Source organism: Belonocnema kinseyi, chromosome 4 (assembly GCF_010883055.1).
Source record: "Belonocnema kinseyi isolate 2016_QV_RU_SX_M_011 chromosome 4, B_treatae_v1, whole genome shotgun sequence".
NCBI lineage: Eukaryota > Metazoa > Arthropoda > Insecta > Hymenoptera > Cynipidae > Belonocnema > Belonocnema kinseyi.
In genome coordinates, this window is record NC_046660.1 from 18,696,005 (window position 1) to 18,717,295 (window position 21,291).

The following is a 21,291-nucleotide window of genomic DNA, read 5'->3' on the forward strand; positions in this document are numbered from 1 at the left end:
AAATTAATATTCAATCATTTTCGAAAAATGGGTAAGAAGCGACCATAAAAATCAAACAAGTCACAACAAAATATTGCTAAAATAATTATTTTCCGTAAGTTTTAAATTTTTTAGATACGAAAATCTTTTTTTTTTGTTTCCTGATTTCTCTTTAAATCAGAGAACCTCATTTTTTTCTTTCTTAGGATTTTAAGAATTGAAATATTGTCAGTCATTTTTAATGAAAGGAAAAACATTATTTTTTGTGAACAAAGTTTAAAACCTACAAAAATAAATTATTTCAACAATCCTCAAAACTTTGTTATTTCCCTCTTAATTGAAAATTATCCAAATGAAATTATTTTTCAAAAAAATGTGTACGAAGCGACAGTAAAAAACGATTAAATCCCAAAAAAAACATAGTTAGCATAATTTTTAGAAAATTTTAAGCTTTTCTGATTAAAAACCACATGTTTTTTCTTACACAATACTTCTTAAAACCTTAAAATCTAGATTTTTTGACTTGAAATTAAAAAAAAAAAAGAAAAAAAAACAGTTAAAAAGCCTTTTAACTTTTGAAGAAAAGCCTACTTTTTAGACCAGCCGAAACATTACTTACAAGTCAAGCTTGGATTACGCGAGAGCCGAGGCTGGTAAAGAACTATGCTTTGGTTTGGTTTTATTTAGAAAGACTTTGATGCATCCATTAAAATCTGCACTGACCAGAACATGACCGCCACAACCTTTCGTGCGTTGTTCAACAACCGGATCGACAGGCGTAGCATTCGCGCTAACACTGTCGACACTTTTCGGATCCGCTTTATTCTCCAGCTGCTCTCTCGCCTCAATCTGCTTGATAATGGTGTCAGGATTTGGTGCAAAAACAGCACAAGTCACAACCGCATTGTGAGCCTTAATCCCCTCCCAGAAATCATTCCTATCTCTGCGAACACTCGAGAATTTGGAATAATCGTGATTTGTCTTCCAAATATAAATACACTGATTCTCGGATCCACTGACAATGTACTGTCCGTCCGGACTGAAACTCGCCTTTATCTGACTGCTGACATTCACATAGCCCTTGTACTTGCAGGAGAGATTCAAATCCCGCAGATCGTAGAGACGAATCCGACTGTCGTTCGAGGTGACCAGAATCTTGTCCTCGCCCGGCATCGGCTCGATACCGCTGATTTTCCGACCCGTCGAATTTTTCCCGCGGGTCGATCGCACATGAATTTGCGTATGATACTTGAGCTGATCCGTATTATAAAATATACACCTCCCATCATACGAGCCGACAACGGCAAATTTGCCATTCTGGCAGAAATTCGCTGCCGTGATCAGCTTCGTCTGGCCATCCACCTCATTCCAAACGGCCACTTTCTTGTCCGGTATATTCCAGAGTCGGAGCTTGCCATCCAGGGATCCTGAGAGGAAGTATCGATCGTCCCGTGGATGGAAAACAATTGCAGTTACAAAATCGATATGTTGAAAGCAGCAGAGACACTCTTTTCGCGATATGTGCCAGAGTCGGACAGTTTTGTCCATTGACGAGGACAAAACAAAGTAATTTTTCGACCAGGATACATCGAGAAGATCCGAGGTGTGGCCGGTATAGGTGCAGAATGGTTTCGGCATGAAGGGACACTTGGTGCCCTCAATTTCGCTGAAAGCGCTTGCAATCACACTCGGATCTTCCATTGACTGCTGGGACACAAGGGATTCCTGGGAAGGTGTTGGACTGACTTTCTCCGCATTGTATTTTGTCCGCATGTCCTGGAAATAGGTGAAGGCGTCCCGCAAAACCCAGATTCTCAGGACTTTGTCTTGGCCGGCGGTTGCCAGCAATCTTCCGCAAGCTGAGAATTTCATACACCAGACTGGACCGACGTGTTCGCCACTCAGATCCTGGACGTGTTGCAAATTGCAGAATTCGTAGGGACCTTTGTGACTATTCGAGGCTTTCAGTTTGATCCACTGCTGCTCGCCGGGATTCACCTCATCCACAATGTCCATCACGTCCTCCTTGTGTCGGGCGTGCGACACTTCTTGAGCTATTGACTTCGCCTTGTCCATTGTCTTCTTCACAGTTGAGCCCAAAAATCGTCTCAATTTTTGAGTCTTCTTGCGAACTCTTCCAACTGCCACGTCTTCGTCTGGAGGTATACTAGACATTTTGCTGTCTACACTCTCCTCGTCACTCTCCTTCTCCTTCTCTAAACTCGTGTTACTTATGTACTCAGAAGTCAGTCTCATTATGTGAAGAGACAGGGGATTTATACACTGAGGCAATTTGTCCTCGGCAATACTTAATGGCACTCTCTCGCCTGTGTCCAAATTCAAGACTGTCACCTGCTCTAAAATTTCCTGAAAGACAAAGGAAATAATGTGGATTGTGAAATTTATTATTTAAACAAATAGAACGTCAAAATTTCACATTTTACGAATATTATTTTTTTCTCCAAAGAAAAAAAAAACTTAATAGAAGTCGCTATCAGGTTGGCCGTTTTTGTCCAATTGTTCCATTCGAAGTAATAAGAACTAAACTGCAAAAATAAAAAATGATGAATCTTTAACGGAAATTGTCGAAATTTCAGCCAAAAAAATTAATTTTGAAGCAATTAGTTGGATTTTCAACTAAACAGATCAATTTTCAACCAGAGCAACATTTTCCATTGAAATTATGTTTCTTTAAGCAAAAAAATGACGAATTTTCAGCAAAAAACGTATTGTGAGAAAAATAGTTAAATTTTCTACTGGAATAGTTAAATTTTTAAATAAAAAAAAAATTGATTTCCAACAAAATAGTTACATTTTCAACCAGAGCAGAATTTTCAATTTAAATTATAAAACTTGAATACAAAAATTAATTTTTAATAAATGAGTTTTACTTTTAACCAAAGTAGTTGAATCTTTAAATTAGTAAATGAATCCGTAACTTAATCAATACCAAAAATTGAAATCGTTAAATTTCCAGTGAAAAAATTATTTTTCGACCAAAAATATTTGTATTCTCAATAAAATAGGTACATTTTCAAACAGAGCTGAACTTTCAATTAAAATTATAAATCTTCAACAAGAACAAAAACGAGGTTTTAACTACCAATCAAGTAATATAATTTTCAGAAAAAAATTAATTTTTATAACAAATTGTGAATCTTTAACTGAAATAGTTGAAATCTCAGCCAAACATATGAATTTCCAACAAAAAATATAAATAATTTTTAGTACAAAAATGAATTTTCAACAAAATAGTTAAATTTTCAACCAGAGCAAAATTTTCAAGTAAAATTATGCTTCTCCAAGCGAAAAAAAAACGAGCAACAAATGTATTGTGAGAAAAATAGTTAAATTTTTAGATAAAAAAATGAATTTCCAACAAAGTAGTTACATTTTCAACCAGAGCAGAATTTTAAATAAAAATTATAAATCTCAAATCAAAAAATTAAGTTTTAATAAATAAGTTTTACTTTTAACCAAGTAAATGAAGTGTGTACCAAAAAAATTTGTATTTTCAATAAAATTGGTTTCATTCAACAATTTTGTATTAAAATGCTCAATAATATGCACATATATAATTACTATAATTACTATTATTAATATTATTATAAGCTACTAAACCTTTTCAACTACAAAATTAAAAAATAAATGCAATTAAACTGTCAAATTACACATTTTCACCTTTTTATCAATTGTCAAAAATTGAAAATTCCCTATTTAAATCGGAAATTTTAATTCTTTTCGAAAATGTTCCATTTAAACTAATTTCAAGAATTCGAACTTTTTGGTAAAATTCCCTGTTCCAATTCATAATTTAATTTTTTTCGAAAGTACCTCGTTTTAACATCGAACAATAATTTTCTCGGAAAAATTCAATTTTCCATTGACAATTACTATTCTCCTGGATAAATTTCAGTTCCAACTCAGAAGTTGTTAAGAATTAAAAATTCCTTCTTCAAATCTGGAATTTTAATACTTTTCGAAAATTTTCCGTTTCCAAAAAGAATTTGAATTTTTGTTAAATTCCCTGTACCAAATTATAATTTTAATTTTTCTTGAAAATTTCCCATTTCAACTTCGAATTGGTTAAAATTTGGAAATTCTCTGCTTCAACTCAGAATTATAATTCTTTGGAAAAATTTCCTGTTCCAATTCAGAATTTTGTTCCTTTTCGAAAATTTGCAGTGCTAGCTCGGAATTTCTTAAAATTTGAAATTCCCGTTTATTATTCTAAATTATGTTATATAAAATTATTTTAATTTTAAATAGTTGAAAAATCCTTAAAATTCTTCGAAATTCTATTTCAAGATCTTGAAACATCTATATGTTGTTTCGAATTTTTTCAAATTCTAAAATATTATTAAAAGTTTTTCACAACTTCTAAATATTTTTTTTTAAATTATTCGAATTTCAAATAATTGAAAAAAAATCATTTTCAATTTTCCTGGCAATCTTAAAAAATGTTATTATTAAAAAGCTTCTAAATTTCATGTTCGAAATCTGTCAAAATCTATATTTGGTTTCAAATTAGGCCATGGAATATTTGCAGCGAAATTTTGGTAATAATGGCCGAGATGTTGACTTACAAATTAAATTTTTTGAAATAAAATAATTAAAATTGTAATTTTTAAGTTGAGTTTTTTTGTTCCGCTTTGAGTATTTTATTTATAATCACTGATTTTCAATGTACAATCAGATATTTCTAAATATTAAGTAAATAATATTTTTTTAATTAAAAAATTTTAAATTACGTGGTTTAGGAATGGAATATTTTAGACAGAAATGTAGTAAAAGCCTTCAATTATAGACATATGATTTTTAAATTATTTAAAAATTAAAAATAGTTTATAAAGTATCAATAGAACGTTTACATTTGCTTAAGACTTTCCAATTGAAACACTTTAATTTTTAACTTCAAAATCTAGAAATTCTAAAACTGTGAACTGATGTCGAATCGTTTTGTAGAATAAATTATTTATTTAAAAAATATTTAAGTGCAATTCAAATTTTTCTTTTTTCGTTCAAAAATTTTCAGAGCCTTCAATTTTGGTCTGATTTTGAATTTAAAAAAAATTAAAGTTCATTAAATTCGAAAGAACTTGACCTCCATTTATTTGTTATAAACAAATTTGATGAACAAATTAGCAAATAGTCTTATTATCGGTAAGAAAAAACATTCTGGTTGCTAAAAGTGTTTCATGTTAATGCAGGAATGAAATTTAATTACAAAATTGTAAAAATCGAGCTCTATTCTAATAACTATTTCATTTAAAGTGATAAACAATAAACAACAAATTAAAGTATTCAAGCAATGAACTTTACAAATTTTCAAAATTATATCATTTTCAGTAATTTTAAAGTACATGCATTTAAAATTGAAAAATAACTTTTTTTTAACGGTAACAGTTCTTAAATTAGAAGTTAAATTATTTTCACTATAAGGAGTTTAAGCATCCTTCAAAAGTTAAAAATTTTATTTCACAACCTTGAGAAATCTAAAACAACTTTTACATATATTTTTAAATAAATTTCATTTTTTCTACAACTTTTAAGAAGTCCTGCAAATTAAAAAAAAACCTTAAAATTTAAATTGATAAATAAAAATAAAGAACTTATTATTCTTTAAATAATTTCAAATCATTTGAATGAAGTGTGTGTACCCACAAAATTCGGCTATTCGTACCGAAATTTTGGTGCAAATACCCACAGCCGAATTTTAAACAAAATCTAGATTTTTGCGAATTTCAAACAAAAAATTTAGAATCTTGTTAAGAAACTTGAAGGGCTTCAAAAGAATAAAAACATTTTCTTACGATTCCTATGAAAATTAAAAATGGTTTTTCATTTTTAAAAAATTATTGTAACAGAAAATTTAAAAAGATTTTAAGAGATTTTCAAAATTATCAAAAAAGAACCTGGAAGATTTGAATGATTTTTTTTTAATTTGCAGGATTTTCCCAAAATTGTAGGGAAAATCCGATTGATTGAAAAATATATTTAGAAGATCTGAAAAAAAATGTTAACACATTTCGGTTAAATTACTTTAAATCATTTCAAGTTTTTAGTTAATTTTTAATGCTTCTAAGCTTCTAAATATCTCTTAAAATTACTCAAATTTTTTTTACAAATAATAAGTGTTTGTTATTTATATATCAAAATTTAACAATTAAAATTGTCACGTTAAAAGTTTCGTCGAAATTCTAGAGTTTCAAAGCTTTCTATGTAAAACAATCCAGTTTCAAATTGTTTACTTTCAAATATTTTGTTTTAATTTACTCGTCTTAAATAAACAGTGAAATATTGCTGAATATTAAATAATTATTCTTTTTCTAAATTAAAAAAATTCAAATTAAACGAGATAAAAATGGAATAATTTAGACTTCAAAATTATTTTAAATGTAATAAAATCCTTTAATCACGTCTATATTATTATGGAGTTATTTTTAAGTTGAAAATAGTTTAAAAACTTTTAACCGCACGTTTACATTTTTTTAAGGCGAAAAAAATTAATAAAAATGATATATTAATAAATTTAATATTAAAAATTATATAAAGGAAGACCTAAAACTTTAAATTAAAAATATTTTATTGAAAAATCATTAAGATTGTTATTTAAAAATAAATTGATTGGAATAATTGATATTATATTAATTTCAATTCTTATTAAGACTTTCGAAATGAAACATTAGCAATCTGCAAATTCTCAAATTTTCAACGGATTTAGAATTGCTTTGTAAAATAAATTATTGTTCAGTTTTTTATACAATTTTGTTGCACATTCATCTTTTTAGTTTGAAAATTCATCTCTTTCTGTAGAAATTAAATCTTTTTTGGTTAAAAATGTAACAGTCTGATTAAAAATTAATCTATTCCGGTTTAAAATTAATTATTTTTTTATAATTCAACAATTTGCTAAAAAAAGTTTAACTATTTGTTGGCAAATTTTTTGGTTACAAATTCAACTGATCGGTTCAAAATAAATTTTTATGTTAACAATTCGACTTTTTGGCTTAAGAATGATTGAAATTCTCTTTTTTAAATTGAAAATTTTATTAAAAACCAAAACTCCCTCCTTTCAAACGCAATACAAATTTTAAAAATAAAAAATTTTCCTCTCCCAATTTAGAAAAAAAAAACTTTTTAAAAGTTCTTCCTTAAACTCAATTAAAATAATTTTTTTTAAATGGCGTTTTTATCTTTAGAAAGATTTGGAAGCAAAAATTCCTCCCTTTCAAATCAACGAAAATGTTGAAAATAAAATAAGGGGCACTCTTCCAATTTTTCTAAAAATAAATAAAAATTACATCCATTCCAACATGATAACAAATTTTTAAACAAAAAGGGTCTTTTCCAATTCAGAAAAAATTAAAAACCAAAATTTTCTTCCTTCCAACTCAATAAAAACATTAAAAAGAAAAAAATGGGTTTCTCTGATTCAGGAAAAAATTGAGAAGAAAAAAAAATCTTCCTTTACACTTAATAAAAATAACAAAAAGAAAAAAATATCCTTTTCTAATTAATAAAAAATCGAAAACTGCAATTTCTTCCCTTTCGATTTAATAAAAATGTTAAAAATAAAAAAAAATTCCTCTGCAATTAAAAAAATATATTATAAAACTATAATTTCTTCGTTTCAAAACTACCAAAATTTCTACCCTTTCTTTTAAAACCAAAATTATGAAATTCAAGATTTTTTTTAAATATATAAATCATTTTAAGTTGAATTATTTTAATTTCAAGTACATACTTTAAAATGAATAGTTATTCAATTATTGCAATTGTTCGTTTTAAATAAACAATCAAATATTGCAGAATATAAAAAAAAATTTTTTTTAAGTAGCAAAATATAAATTGAATGGATAAAAAAAATAAATATTTCAGATTGAAACAATATTTGACTATGATTTGAAATTGATTAAAAGCGTTTAATTATCAATTTATTGAGTTTAAATTATTTAAAAATTTAAAATAGTTTATTAAGTTTGAATCGGACGTTTAAAATTGTTTAACTTCTAAGGTTTTCGAATTAAAAGAGTTCAACTTTCAACCTTAAAATCTGTAAATTTAAAATTGAGTAGAATTTAAAATTGTATAAAAGCATTTAATTGTGAATCTTTGAATTTTAAATTATTGAACTACTAAATTTAGTTTTAAAAATGATTTACTTACAATTTACATTTGATCAACTTAAAAACATTTTTGATCAGAAATTTCCAAATTCAAAGGCTTTTAATTACTAAATATATCTTCAAAACTGATAAAATCCTTTAAATTGAAAATGTACGCTTATGTTAAAACGAAGACCCAAAATGGAAATTTTTCAATAAAAAGTTTCGGAATAATGCATTGTAAACGGAATGATTTCGTAATTTAAAAATTTAACAATTGAACTGATAATTAAATATTAAATTTTAAGTATAAAACATTAATATTCAGCCAAACAGATGAATTTTTAACAAGACTGTGAAATAATAACAAAGATTATCAATATTTCAGGGAAATAATTTAAATTATGTTGAAATGAAAGAAAATCGTACCGTCGGAAAGGAGGGATTTTTTGTTTTTAATTGAATTTTCAATTAAAAATAGAAATTTTCAATAATTTTTAAGCCAAACAGATGAATTTTTAACAAAAAATTTTATTTTCAACCAAGCAGTTCAAATTTTAACCAGAAAAATTGGATTTCTATTAAAAAAGAAGAATTTTCAAAAATATAAATCCAGATTAACATTTTCAATACTCTAAATTAAAGAATAAATCAATGAACTTTAAAAATAGTGAAAATTATATTATTCAGTTATTTTAGGTTAATAAATATTTTAAAATTTACATTTTTTTCAACTTAAAAGTTCCTAAATTAGAATTTATATTATTTTTATTTTAAATAGTTCAAGCATCCTTGAAAACAACTTAAAAAATTAATAGAATTTGTCCTACAAATTTTAGAAAATCCTGCGAATTTAAACAAATGTCCTTAAAATTTTGATTTCTAAATAACAATTGAACACTTATTATTTTTAGTAACAATTAGAGTAGTTTTAACAGATATTTAAAAGTTTGAAAAAGATTTAAAATTAATTTAGAACTTGAAATTACTTCAAATAATTTTAATGAAGTGTTTTTACCGAAAAAATTTGGGCATTTTAACAGAATATTCACAAAACATTTTTAAAGAATTCCAATATTATTAAAAAACGACCCAGGAAGAATTTAAGGATTTTTTAAAAATTTTTAATATTTTCTATAAATTGTAGGAAAAATTTTATTTCGTTTAAAATATGTTTAGAAGTTCTGGATTTTTTTTCTTCAAAAACTTCGTTTAAATTACTTGATATCAGTTTTAAGTTTTCAATTAAATTAGAATCTTTTCAAAACTTCTAAATATCTCTTAAAATTACTCAAATTTTTCTAAAAATAATACGTGTTCAATTATTATTTAAGCATCAAAATTCAACAATTTTGCTTACAAATTAAACATTTTATTAAATAGAACAAAAAAAAAAGTAACGTTAAAATGTTAAAAGCTTTTTGAAATTTTTACAATTCAAAAGCTTTCTATGTCAAACATTTAAGTTTCAAATTGTTTACTTTTAAATATTTGGCTTCAATTTAGTCGTCCTCAATTATAAGTCAAATACTGCTAAATATTAAATAATTCTCAATATAACAATATTTCTAATTTCATAATTATAATTATTTATTTTTATTTCATAATTATCACTATTGTTCAATTATTTAAGACTGCACGCTAAAGTTCTTTAAATTAAAAATATAAGCTTAAAAATAAAAATAGAGAATAGATAATTTTTCAGGTAAAAGATTTTCGAATTACGCATTATAAACTGAATGATATAATAATTTTAAAAAAATATCAATTCAACTAATTATTTAAAAAACGGTTGAAATCGAATTTCGACAGATTTTGGTTTGTTTGAAAATTTGTAAAATTCCCGGTCAAGAAATAAATTCACTGTCATTTCCCGGTTCAGCGTCCACCCTGCAAAAATTATTTAAATAATGAAAACTCGTATTTAACTGCCACCCTGAATTTGTAATATTTCAAGAAATTTCCAAGTAAAAAAAAAATAAATAAATAAATTCCTTGTCATATCCCGATTTCCGAGTGGGCAATATGATATTAAATAAAACTAAAAAATTGGTACCATGTCAGTGAGCCGTTTTCCCGAATCAGTTCTCGTTCTGACGAACATGTTGAGCTGTTTGACCATGTCCTGATCGCCGGCCGATTTGCGTCTCTCTCTCGATATTTGATGGCCAAAACCGGAGAGTTTGTGCGGTCCCAATGAATATCGACCGATGCTATTGCTAGATATCGATCCGATTGGACTATTCGATTTGTCACTGGAACGAACGCTCAGCAATTCGGCTTTCATTCTTTCAACTCTGGCCAGTTCCTCCGAGGAAGGTCCCTCTGCCTTCGATCTATGCTCATCCTGATAAAGAAATTTATTCTCTTTTTGAATCAACTTTAACAAGGCCAAACGAACTTCTAGAACACTCTCTATTACCTGCGGCTTCACTACATATTGTCCTTTCGTGGCGGATCGAATGTCAAGAGAGTGTTCGAATTCTCTCGTTATTGATTCAATTGTACTCGCGGGACTTGGCAGTGGCGAACCGGAAGAGACTAATGCGCCAGCTGGTGCAGGCTGAAACAATAAATTGGTGTCAAAATCAAATTCAAATTTAATAATCGGTGTCAATCGTGTAAAAAACTACGAATTGTTTGCCAACGTTTCGTGAATATTTCAGTTCTTCATCTTCAGGGCTGACCTGAAACTGAGGTATCAGGTCATGATGTTCTTAGGTATACTTTCTACGATGCCCCTGATTGGCCAGAGCGCCCCACCAATCAAGTTCGACCAGTCCCCACGGTGGGGCGTTCTGGCCAATCACAAGCATCGTAGAAAGTATACCTAAGAACATCATGACCTGATACCTCAGTTTCAGGTCAGCCCTGAAGATGTGAACTGCAATGTTCACGAAACGTCGGAAAACAATTCGTAGTTTTTTACAGGAGTGAAACCCGAAATATCTCTTTTTATCAAAATGAATCATCGTGAAAGCATAAAATCTATAAATAATCGGTGTCAATATCAAGCGCTCATCCACAAAGTAGGGTAACAATTTTGGGATATTTTTTTCTACCCTAAACTTCAACTACTCCGACTGTTTTTTAACCCTTTCCGGCATACATTTTTCAGGGAAAGGAGTTTTCATGAAAATCGGTACATAGGGGTTTTTGGGATCACTAATTACGAATCTGAACTCAGATTTTGAAAATTCAAAATGCCGGGTCCAATATGGCGGCTAAAATTTGGAATATTTTTTGATTATTTTTTTAGAATTGGTACACAGGGCTTTTTTGGAGTCGCTAATCACAAATCCGAACTCAAATTTTTTAAATTTAAAATGGCGGATCCAATGTGGCGGCCGAATTTTGGAATTTTTTATTTTGAAAATTGGTGTACTTGGGTTTTTGGTATCTCTGATCACGAATCTGAACTTAGATTTTAGACATTTAAAATGGCGGGCCAAAATTCAAAATATTTCTAAATTGTTTTTTGAAAGTTGGCACAGACAGGGGGGTCGCTGATCTTGAATCTGTATTCAAAATGACAAATATATAGAATATTGAGATTTGAAAAAATATACACCTACTCACCTAAAACATGGATTAGTACCAATTTTCTGAATTTTCAAAATCTAAATTCAGATTCGTGATCAGTGACTTCAAAAATCCTTGTACACTAATTTTTTTTTAAATCCAGAAAACTTTATTATTTTGACCGCCATATTGGATCCGTCATTTTGGATTTTCAAAATCTGAGTTCATATTCGTGATCACTGACCCCAAACACCCTTGTATACCGATTTTCAGATAAAATCCAAAAAGATTCACAATTTCGGCAGCCATATGGGATCCGCCATTTTGAATTTTCAAAACCTGAGTCCAGATTTGTATTCAGCGACCTCAAAAACCCTTAAGCACCCATTTTCATAAGGATATAATGGGAAGTTTGTTCAAAAATGAATTTTTTCAACAAAAAAGGCTTTTTTCATCTTTGTTTATAAGTATTAACAAATTATTTAAAAAATTTAGACCCTTCGCACAAAAATTTCAATTTTCTATCATCCTGCGATCATGAAATTAAAAAAAAAAACCTGCGTAAAATCCAATAAAAACTACTCTGACATCGCAAAAAATTATATGAAAAAAGGTAAGAATACGGTATTCCCACCATGTTCTTTACAATAATTTCAAATCTTTCGAAGTATATCGAAATTGACTAAAATTAATTTTAATCACGTAACATTTAAAAAATATTCTTAAATTCCTTTATATCTCTTGACAAGCCTTAAAATCTTTAAATTTTGGGAAATAACTTAAAATATTTTGAAATAACTTTTAAATTAATTGCTTAACATTATTTAAAGTCACTAAAACTTATAGAAATATTTTTTAATCCTTTAAAAATAAACTTTAAAATTCCGTCAAGAACCTAGTTATTCCTTAAAATCAGTTGAACTCTCAGACATCCTGGAAGATTTCTTGATAATCCTTAAACTCTTCCGAATTTTTTTTAAACCCCTTCATCTTCTTTCAATCATTTAAAATCTTTCGAAGTTTCTCGAAATTGACTTATATTAATTCAAATCTCTTAAAATCCTTTACACTTTCTTAAATTCCTTTAAATCTTTTTAAAATCCTTAAAATCTTTGAATTTTTTCAAATTCATTAAAATCTTTTTAAATAAGTTAGTTAATAAGTCGCTTGAAATTCTTTAAGACCACTAAAATTGTCTTAAAATTTTACAAAATAACTTGTAAATCCTTCAAACTTTTTGAATTATTTTTAAATTATTTTTAAATCCTTTAAAAAGAAACTTGAACATTTCCTCAAGTTCTTAGTAGTAATTCCTTGAAATCACTTGAACACTTAGAAATCTCGTAAAATGTATTGAAAATCCTGAATGTCCTCCTAATTTCTTTGAACTCACTTCAACTTCTTTGAAATAATTAAAAATATTGTAAAATTGACTAAAATTAATCAACATCTTTTAAATCCAAAATCCTTGATCCAAAAACTCGCTTGACTTTCTTTAAAATCACTAAAACTGTCATAAAATCTTATAAAATCTCTTGTAAATCTTTAAATCTTTTTGAACTATTTTTGGATTATTTTTACATCTTTTAAAAAGGAACTTTAAGATTCTGCCAACATTTTAAGAATTTCTAAATTGACTAAAATTAATTAAAATCTCTTTAAATCCTTAAATTTTTTGTAGACTCCTTTAAATCTCTTGAAAATCCTTAAATTATTGAATTTTTTTAAATCCCTTGAAGTGTCTTAAAATTTATTAAAATTTTTTTAAATAGCTTTAGAGTCTTTAAAATCACTAAAACTGTATTATAATTTTTTTTTTTTAATTTATTGTAAATCTTGAAATGTTTTTGAATTATTTTCAAATCCTTTAAAAAAATCAGGAAATCTCGTTAAGTCCCTATAGTAATTCCTTAAAATCACTTGAATTTTCAGAAATTCTTAAAGTTTTTTTTTTTTTTAAATACTTTAACTACTCCGAATTTCTTTTTAATTTCTTCAACTTCTTTAAAATCATTTACAATTTTCATCCCTTGAAATCTCTTCAAATTCATTAAAATCTTTTTAAAGAACTTTTCAATAACTCACTTGACATTATTTGAAATCACCTAAACTGCCTTAAAATTTGATTAAATCTCTTGCAAATCCTTAAAACTTTTTGGATTCTTAATAAAATCTTTAAAATTCCTTCAAAGTCGTTCACTTTTTCTGCATTCTTTTAAAATCCTTTCAAATTTTTGAAAATTGTTAAAAATCTCTTGAGAAACCGTAAGATCACTTAAAGTCTTTTTTAAATCCTTTAAAGGATTTTTTATATTTTTAAAAATATTTTTTCGTGATTGATTGCCTAATACAACATTTTTCAGATTGCCAACAATAATGAAATAAATGGCTTTTCTTTCTTAAAAGCAAAGGTATATCACGATTCTACTATTTCGAGAAAAAAAATTACACCAGACACTATTTTAAAACAAAAAAAGACGAAGTTTCAACCCAGAAAATTAATTTTCCACATAATTAGTTGGATTTTAAACCATTTTCAATAAATGACGTAAAAAGTCAATTTTTTCTAGAAAATATATACATTTTCAACCAAATAGTGGAATTTTCAATCAAGAATGTTGATTTTCTACAAAAAAAAAACCGAATTTTGAAAAAATTGCATAAATTTTCAAATAAATACTGTGAAATTTTTATTGGGGAAAATTATTTTTCAATAAATAGCTCAATAAATAGCGGAATTTTTATATCAGTTTGTTGAATTTTTAAGCCAAAAAGATGAAGTTTTTATAAAACAGTTGAATTTTCAAGAAACTAGTTAAATTTGATGTTAAAAAATGAATTTTATCCAGAAAAGAAGAATTTTCAACGAAAATTATGAATCTTCAAGAGATGAATTTTCTACAAACTTAAGAATCTCTGAGAATTCATGACAATCTCAGACCTATTTTAATTAATAGAAAATTTCATTTTTTCGTTAACTTTTCGGTTGAAAATTCAACTCTTTTTTTGAAAGTTTGTCTCTTATATTTTAAAGTTTACCTGCTTTAGCAGAAATTAAATCCTTTTTTGATTAAAATGCAACTGTTTGGTTAGAAATTAAGCTATCATACTATTTTCTTGAAAACCATATTATTTCGTAGAAAATTTACTTTTTATTTAAAATCTATATTTTGGTGTTGAAAAATAAACTCAAATATTTTCGTGATAAAAGTTCCACTTTTTAAAAAAATTATTTTTATTACAAATTCATCTGTTTAAGTACAAAATTGATATGTTTTGGATAAAAATGCAACTATTTGGCAGAGAATTTAACTATTTTGTTAAAAATTCATCCTTTTTGCTTGAAAAAGTTCGTCTTTTTGGATTGAAAATTAAGTTTTTTTCGTAGAAACAATTAAAATTAAAATTATGAATCTTCATGCAAAAAAAAACAACTATTTTTTTATCTAAAATTATGAAACTTTACCTGGAATAGTTGAAACTTTAGCCAAAAAGATAAAATTGCAATTAAGAAGTTTAATTTTTTATTTAAGAAATGCCTCATTTTTGACAAAACACATTTTTAAATAAATAGTTGCATTTTCGAATGAAAAATATAAATTATCAGACAAAATTAGAATAGTTAAAATGTTAGAAAAATAAATGTTCAACAAAAAAAACAACGAATTTCCAAAAAAATAGTTTGTTTTTCAACCAAAATTATGAGAATTAAATTTTCAGTGAAGAAAATAAGTTTTAAAAAAAAAAAAAATGAATTTTCAACAAAATAATTCAATTTTAAACCCAAAGGAGGATTTTTTACAAAAAAAGATAAATTTACAAACCAAAACTAAAATAGTTCAATATGCATTTAGAAAAGTAAATTTTAATAAAAAAAAAACGATTTTTTAACAAAGTATTTTTTTTCACCAAAGAAATGAATTTTCAACAAAACAGAACATTTTTTAACGAAAAAGATTAAATTTCTATCAAAGAAGGTAAATTTTCCACAAAAAATGGAATAGTTAAAGTAAATTTTTAACTAAAATGATAAACCTTTAACTAAAAAAATAAGTAAATAATTATCAACCAAATACATGAATTTTCAGATAAAAATACCGATTTTTTTATCAAAAATAAAATACTTGAAATTTCAGGCGGCAAAATAAATTTTCAACCAAAAAAAGAAACGAATTTTCCACAAAACAGTTAAATTTTCATCCCCAAAATTTAATTTTTAACAAAAAAGATTAGGTTTAAACTAATGAGATTAGACTTATACCAAAAACAAACGGATTTTCAACAAATAGTTCAATTTTCATGTCAAATAAATACATTTTCAACTAAAAATAGAATAATTAAATTTGCAGTAAAAAATGTAATTTTCCATAAATTCAGAGTAAATTTTCAACGAAATAGCATAATTTTCAAATGAAAGAAAACTAATTTTCAACCGAAAGGATCAATTTTTAACCAATGAGATGAATTTTGTATAAAAATAGACTAATTTTTCAGAAATTACATGAATTTTAAATCAAATATTTGAATTTTCAAAGAAATTTTCATAAAAAGAAAAAGAAATTTTGTTTAAAAATTTGTTTTTTTGAATTGCAACTTAATTTTATTAATTGCAATAGAACTGCTTCGGTAAAAGTTTTTTCTGTTTGAGTTGCAAACTTTATTATTTTAGTAACAAAAATTAACTAATTGGTTGAAGCCGTATCTTTTTTGGGAGAAAAATTCATGTTTGAGATTAAAAATTACATTATTTTGTTAAGAATTCATTTTTTTGTTATTGAAAATGGATTGCTTGAACTGAAAATTTAATTCTTCAACTATTGGTACAAAAATATATTTTTTTTAATGAAAAAAAAACTGTTTTGTTGAAAATTGATTTCCTTCTTGGTGGAGAATTTTTGACGTGAAAACTCAACGGAAAAATGTTTAAAACGCATTAAGAAACAAACTTTTTTTTTGCTTTAATATTCATAATAATATGTTGTCCCTTAATTTTCTACAAAAAAAGTAAAATTTTCAACCAAAATAATTATTTTAAAAACAAATCGTTTAATTCTAACCAAAGTTTTGAAGTTTTAAATGAGAGAAAAAAATGTCATCCAAATTATTTCATTTTCAAGCAAAAAGATGAAATTTTATTCAAAAAGTTTAATTTTCGGCCGAAGAGTCCAAATTTTGAACAAAATACATGAACTTTTAACGAAAAAATATCAACTTCCAATCAAAAATATAAATAATAAAATTTTCAGTAAAAAAATTAATTTAAAAAAAAAATAGTAAAATTTTCAACCAAAGTAGAATTTTCAATTAAAATTATAAATCTTCAACCGGTAAAATTAATTTTTAACAAAACAGTTGAAGCATCAACAAAGTAATATAATTTTCAACTAAAATGATAAATTTTTAATAAGAAAATTAATTTTATACTATAAAAATAGAATTTTCGACAAAACACAAGAATTAAAAAAAGAATAGTTTAATTTTTATATAAAGAAGATAAATTTTGCATGAAAAACAAAATACTTTAATTTTCAATTAAAAAATTACTTTTAAACTAAATAAAAACTAGCTTTCGAACAAATAGTGTAATATCAAATAAAATTCTCATAAAAAATTATAAATTTTAAATGGAATAGTTGAAATTGCAGCCAAAAAGATTCAATTACAACTAAGAAGATTCATTTTCTACCAAAAAAGTCGAATTTTTAATCAAATAAATTCATTTTAAAACAAATACTTGGATTTTCAACTAAAAAAGATCCATTTTTAACCGAAAATAGACATAGTTAAGTTTTCAGTCAGCAAAAATGAATTTTAAATCAAATAGTTAAATTTCCAACCAGAGCTTTCTACCAAAAAAGTCGAATTTTCAAAAAAAGAAACAAATTTTCAAACAGAGTTTTTAACTTTAATTTAAAATTATAATTTTTCAACCAAAAAATTCATTTGAAAACAAAAGAGTTTAATTTTCAACTGAGTTTTTTCTACCAAAAAAGTTGAATTTTAAACAAAATAAATTAATTTTCAAACAATTAATTGAATTTTCAAGTAAAAAGATCAATTTTCAACCAAAAATATAAATAATTTTCAGTAAAGAAACGAATTTTCAACCAAAAAGTTGACTTTTCAATTAAAATGATAAATTTCAACTAAGAAGATTAATTTTCTACTATAAAAATTGAATTTTCCAACAAATGATAGCTCAATTTTCATATTAAGAGGATAAAATTTCAATGAAAAATAAAATACTTGAATTTTCAATTTAAAAAATTACTTGTGAACGAAATGAAAACTAAATTCCGAAATTTAAATGTCATTCAAGTTATTTATTTTTCAAGCAAAAATATGAATTAATTTTTAACGAAAAATATTAATTTGCTACCGCAAAGCACACATTTTGAACAAAATACATGAATTTTCGCGCAAAAAAATTTATTTTAAACAAAAAATAGAAATACTTAAATTTCCAATGACAAAATTAATTCGAAACGAAAAAATTTGAATTTTCAATAAAATAGTTAAATTTTCAACCAGAGCTGAACTTTCAATTAAAATTACGAATCTTGAAACAAAAAAAAAACAACTATTTTTTATCTGAAATTATGAACCTTTACCTGGAATAATTGAAACTTCAACCAAAAAAATAAAATTTCAACTAAGAAGTTTAATTTTTTACCAAAAAAAGGAGAATTTTTAACAAAACACATTTTTAAATAAATAATTGCATTTTCAACAAAATAGTTTGTTTTTCAACCAAAAAATGATTTTTTAACCAAAAATAGGGGAATTAAATTTTCATTTAAAACAATAAATTTTCAACAAAAAAAAAAGAATTCTCAACAAGATAATTCAATTTTTAAGTCAAACGAGGAATTTCACCAAAAAAGATAAATTTACAAACCAAAACTAAAATAGTTCAATATGCATTTAGAAAAGTAAATTTTAAATAAACAAAAAAAAACGAGTTTTTAACAGAGTATTTTTTTTCACCAAAGAAATAAATTCTCAACTAAATATAGAATAGTTGAATTTCCAACAAAACAGAACATTTTTTAACGAAAAAGATTGAATTTCTATCAAAAAAGATCAATTTTCCACAAAAAATGGAATAGTTAAAGTGAATTTTAAACTACAATTTAAAACCTTTAAATAAAAAATAAAGAAATAATTTTCAACCAAATACATGAATTCTTAACTAAAAATACCGATTTTTTTTACCAAAAATAAAACACTTAATTTTTCAGTCAGTAAAATAAATTATCATGGGAAGAACTTAATTTTCCATAAACTCAAAGTCAATTTTCAAAGAAATAGTATCATTTTCAACCAAGTAGATTTTCTATGAAAAAGATAAATTTTTGACAAAAAATGGAAGCAAAATTTTCAGTTACAAAAATTAATTCTAAATAAAAGGGAACTAATTATCAACCAAAAGGGTACATTTTTAACCAATGGGATGAATTTTCTATAAAAATAGACTCATTTTGAACAAAATACTTGAATTTTAAATCTAATGTTTAAAATTTTGAAAGTATTTTTCTCCAAAAAATTAATTTTGTTTGAAAATTATCTTTTTTGAATTGCAACTTAATTTTATTAATTGCAATTGAACTGTTTTTGTAAACGTTTTTCTTTTTGGGTTGCAAATTTGATTATTTTGTTTAAAAAAATCAATTATTTGGTACAAACATTTTTTTTTTAGTAAAAAAACTATTTTGTTAAAAATTGGTTTTCTTCTTGGTGGAAAATTTGAACTATTCTAATTTAGTTTGAAAATTGATCTTTTTTACATGAAAATTGATGTCATTTGTTGGAAAAGTTTTTTTTTTAGTAGATATTTAATCTTTTTAGTTGAGAATTTAACGAGCTATGTATATGGTTAAAAATTCCTATAAAAATTATGAATCTTTAAATAGAATAGTTGAAATTTCAGGCAAAAAGATTCAATCAACAAAAATGAATTTTCAATAAAATAGTTAAACTTCCAACCAGAGCTGAATATCCAATTAAAATTAATAATCTTCAAGCAAAAAAAAAAACGAATTTTTAACAAAAGAGTTTAACTTTCAAGAAATTAGTATCATTTTCAACTAAAATAAATTTATTTTGAACTAAGATTATGAATCTCTTAACTTCAATAGTTGAAACTTCGAACAAAAAGATGAAAATACAATTGAGAAGATTAATTTTCAAGCAAAAAGATGAATGATTTTTTAATCAAGAAGATTAATTTTTGACTGCAGAGGGCAATTTTTGAATAAAATACACGAATTTTAAACTAAAAAAAAAAAAAAAAAATTGTTTTAGACCAAAAATAGAAATAGTTCAATTTCTAGTGAAAAGATAAATTTGCTACCAAACAAAAAAATGTATCTCTTACTTTGACTTATTTTACCATTTAAATTAAGCGCCCTTTCCAATAAGAAGTGACAGATTTTCCCGTGCAATTTAAATAAACTAATTATTATTAATAAAGAAAGAAAATACGATTTTTTCAATCCTAATTAAACAATTATTATAATTCCTCCTTAATTTCTCAAAAAACATAAATCTCGAGCATATTCTCGTGCGAATTTCTCCAATCACATAAAATTCTTTGAAACCCTATCCAGAATTACTAATTAAAATGCATGAAAATCTTACAGCAAGATCAGTCGGTGTCGGAACCTTCGTTTTCTTTTTTCGTCGAGGAGGTGCGACCGGAACTTTGGGTATGGAACCATTGTGCGAATCAGGAGGCTTTCCATTATTTTTCGTGCTTGCAATAACGTCCGGTTCTTGAAGAACTGCCGGCTTCTCGCCTTGTGAGGTAGTCGAGCCATCCGATCGACTATTTGCAGTCTCCTGAAGAAGCATTTCTCCGGAGAGGGTCAGACTGCTTGATGATTGGGAAACCTTGCCCGAGGCAGCGTCCTCGTCCTTGCTGCTGGAAATGCTCGCAATCGAGGACATCTGGCTGTCGCGTGATAGAGCGGGCGGTGGACATTGCGAGACACTTGGAACAAGAATTGCGGAAGCGTTGTCGGATGTCCCGGCGAGAATTCGACCAACCCGGCCCAAGGAAGTCATGCTTTGCAAGCTGAAGGTGTCGTGTTCGATGATTCGGAAGGGATGCGATGTTTTCGAGGGCGTGGGATAGATACCCTCGATCGAGGATGTCTGACTATCCGGGGGCGAACTGTTGATTGGAATATCATCGTCCTCGGTTTGCATTCTCTGACGCAATTCACGAAAGCGTCTCCTACCGACATTCTTGTCCGTCCCGGTTCCCTTATCATTTTCATCCTGATGACAATTTTTTTTATTTTTTTTTTTTTTTTATTGTATAATCGATAGAATTCATGAAAATAAAACCAAGAATCCAACGACCAAATTTCAGGGTGGCCGTTTTTGTCGACGAAATAAATTCCCGGTCATTTAGAGATTCGCAAACATTTTTCACGGTCAATGAAATTTAAAAAATCGAACACTAAATCTAATTGTTCTATTCGAAGTAATAAAAACTGAGCTGCAAATGAAAGCACTTAAGGGCATGTGACACAGCTAAATACCTATATTACCGACCACAGTTTTTCAGTTCACCGAATGTTTTTTTAAACCTAAGAACTTTTTTTGTAAGTAAAATATCGAGCTGAAACTTCGGGAAATGTATTAGAGTGCAATAAAGTACGTTTAGGTACTGCAT

The 21,291-nt window shown here is 26.3% G+C and overlaps 1 protein-coding gene across 1 annotated transcript in view; it reads right to left on the minus strand.

Annotated features, from left to right (window-relative positions):
• Window positions 1-125: 125 nt before the first annotated feature.
• The window catches only part of LOC117171338 (WD repeat-containing protein 44), a 32,455-nt gene continuing 11,289 nt past the window's right edge, over window positions 126-21,291 (minus strand). The window contains exons 3-6 of the mRNA XM_033358566.1: window positions 20,250-20,891; window positions 10,510-10,650; window positions 10,144-10,434; window positions 126-2,346 (exon numbers count right to left, since the gene is read on the minus strand). Of these exons, the coding sequence (XP_033214457.1) occupies window positions 613-2,346; window positions 10,144-10,434; window positions 10,510-10,650; window positions 20,250-20,891 (2,808 nt within the window). The 3' untranslated portion in view covers window positions 126-612. The remainder of the gene's footprint in view (window positions 2,347-10,143; window positions 10,435-10,509; window positions 10,651-20,249; window positions 20,892-21,291) is intronic.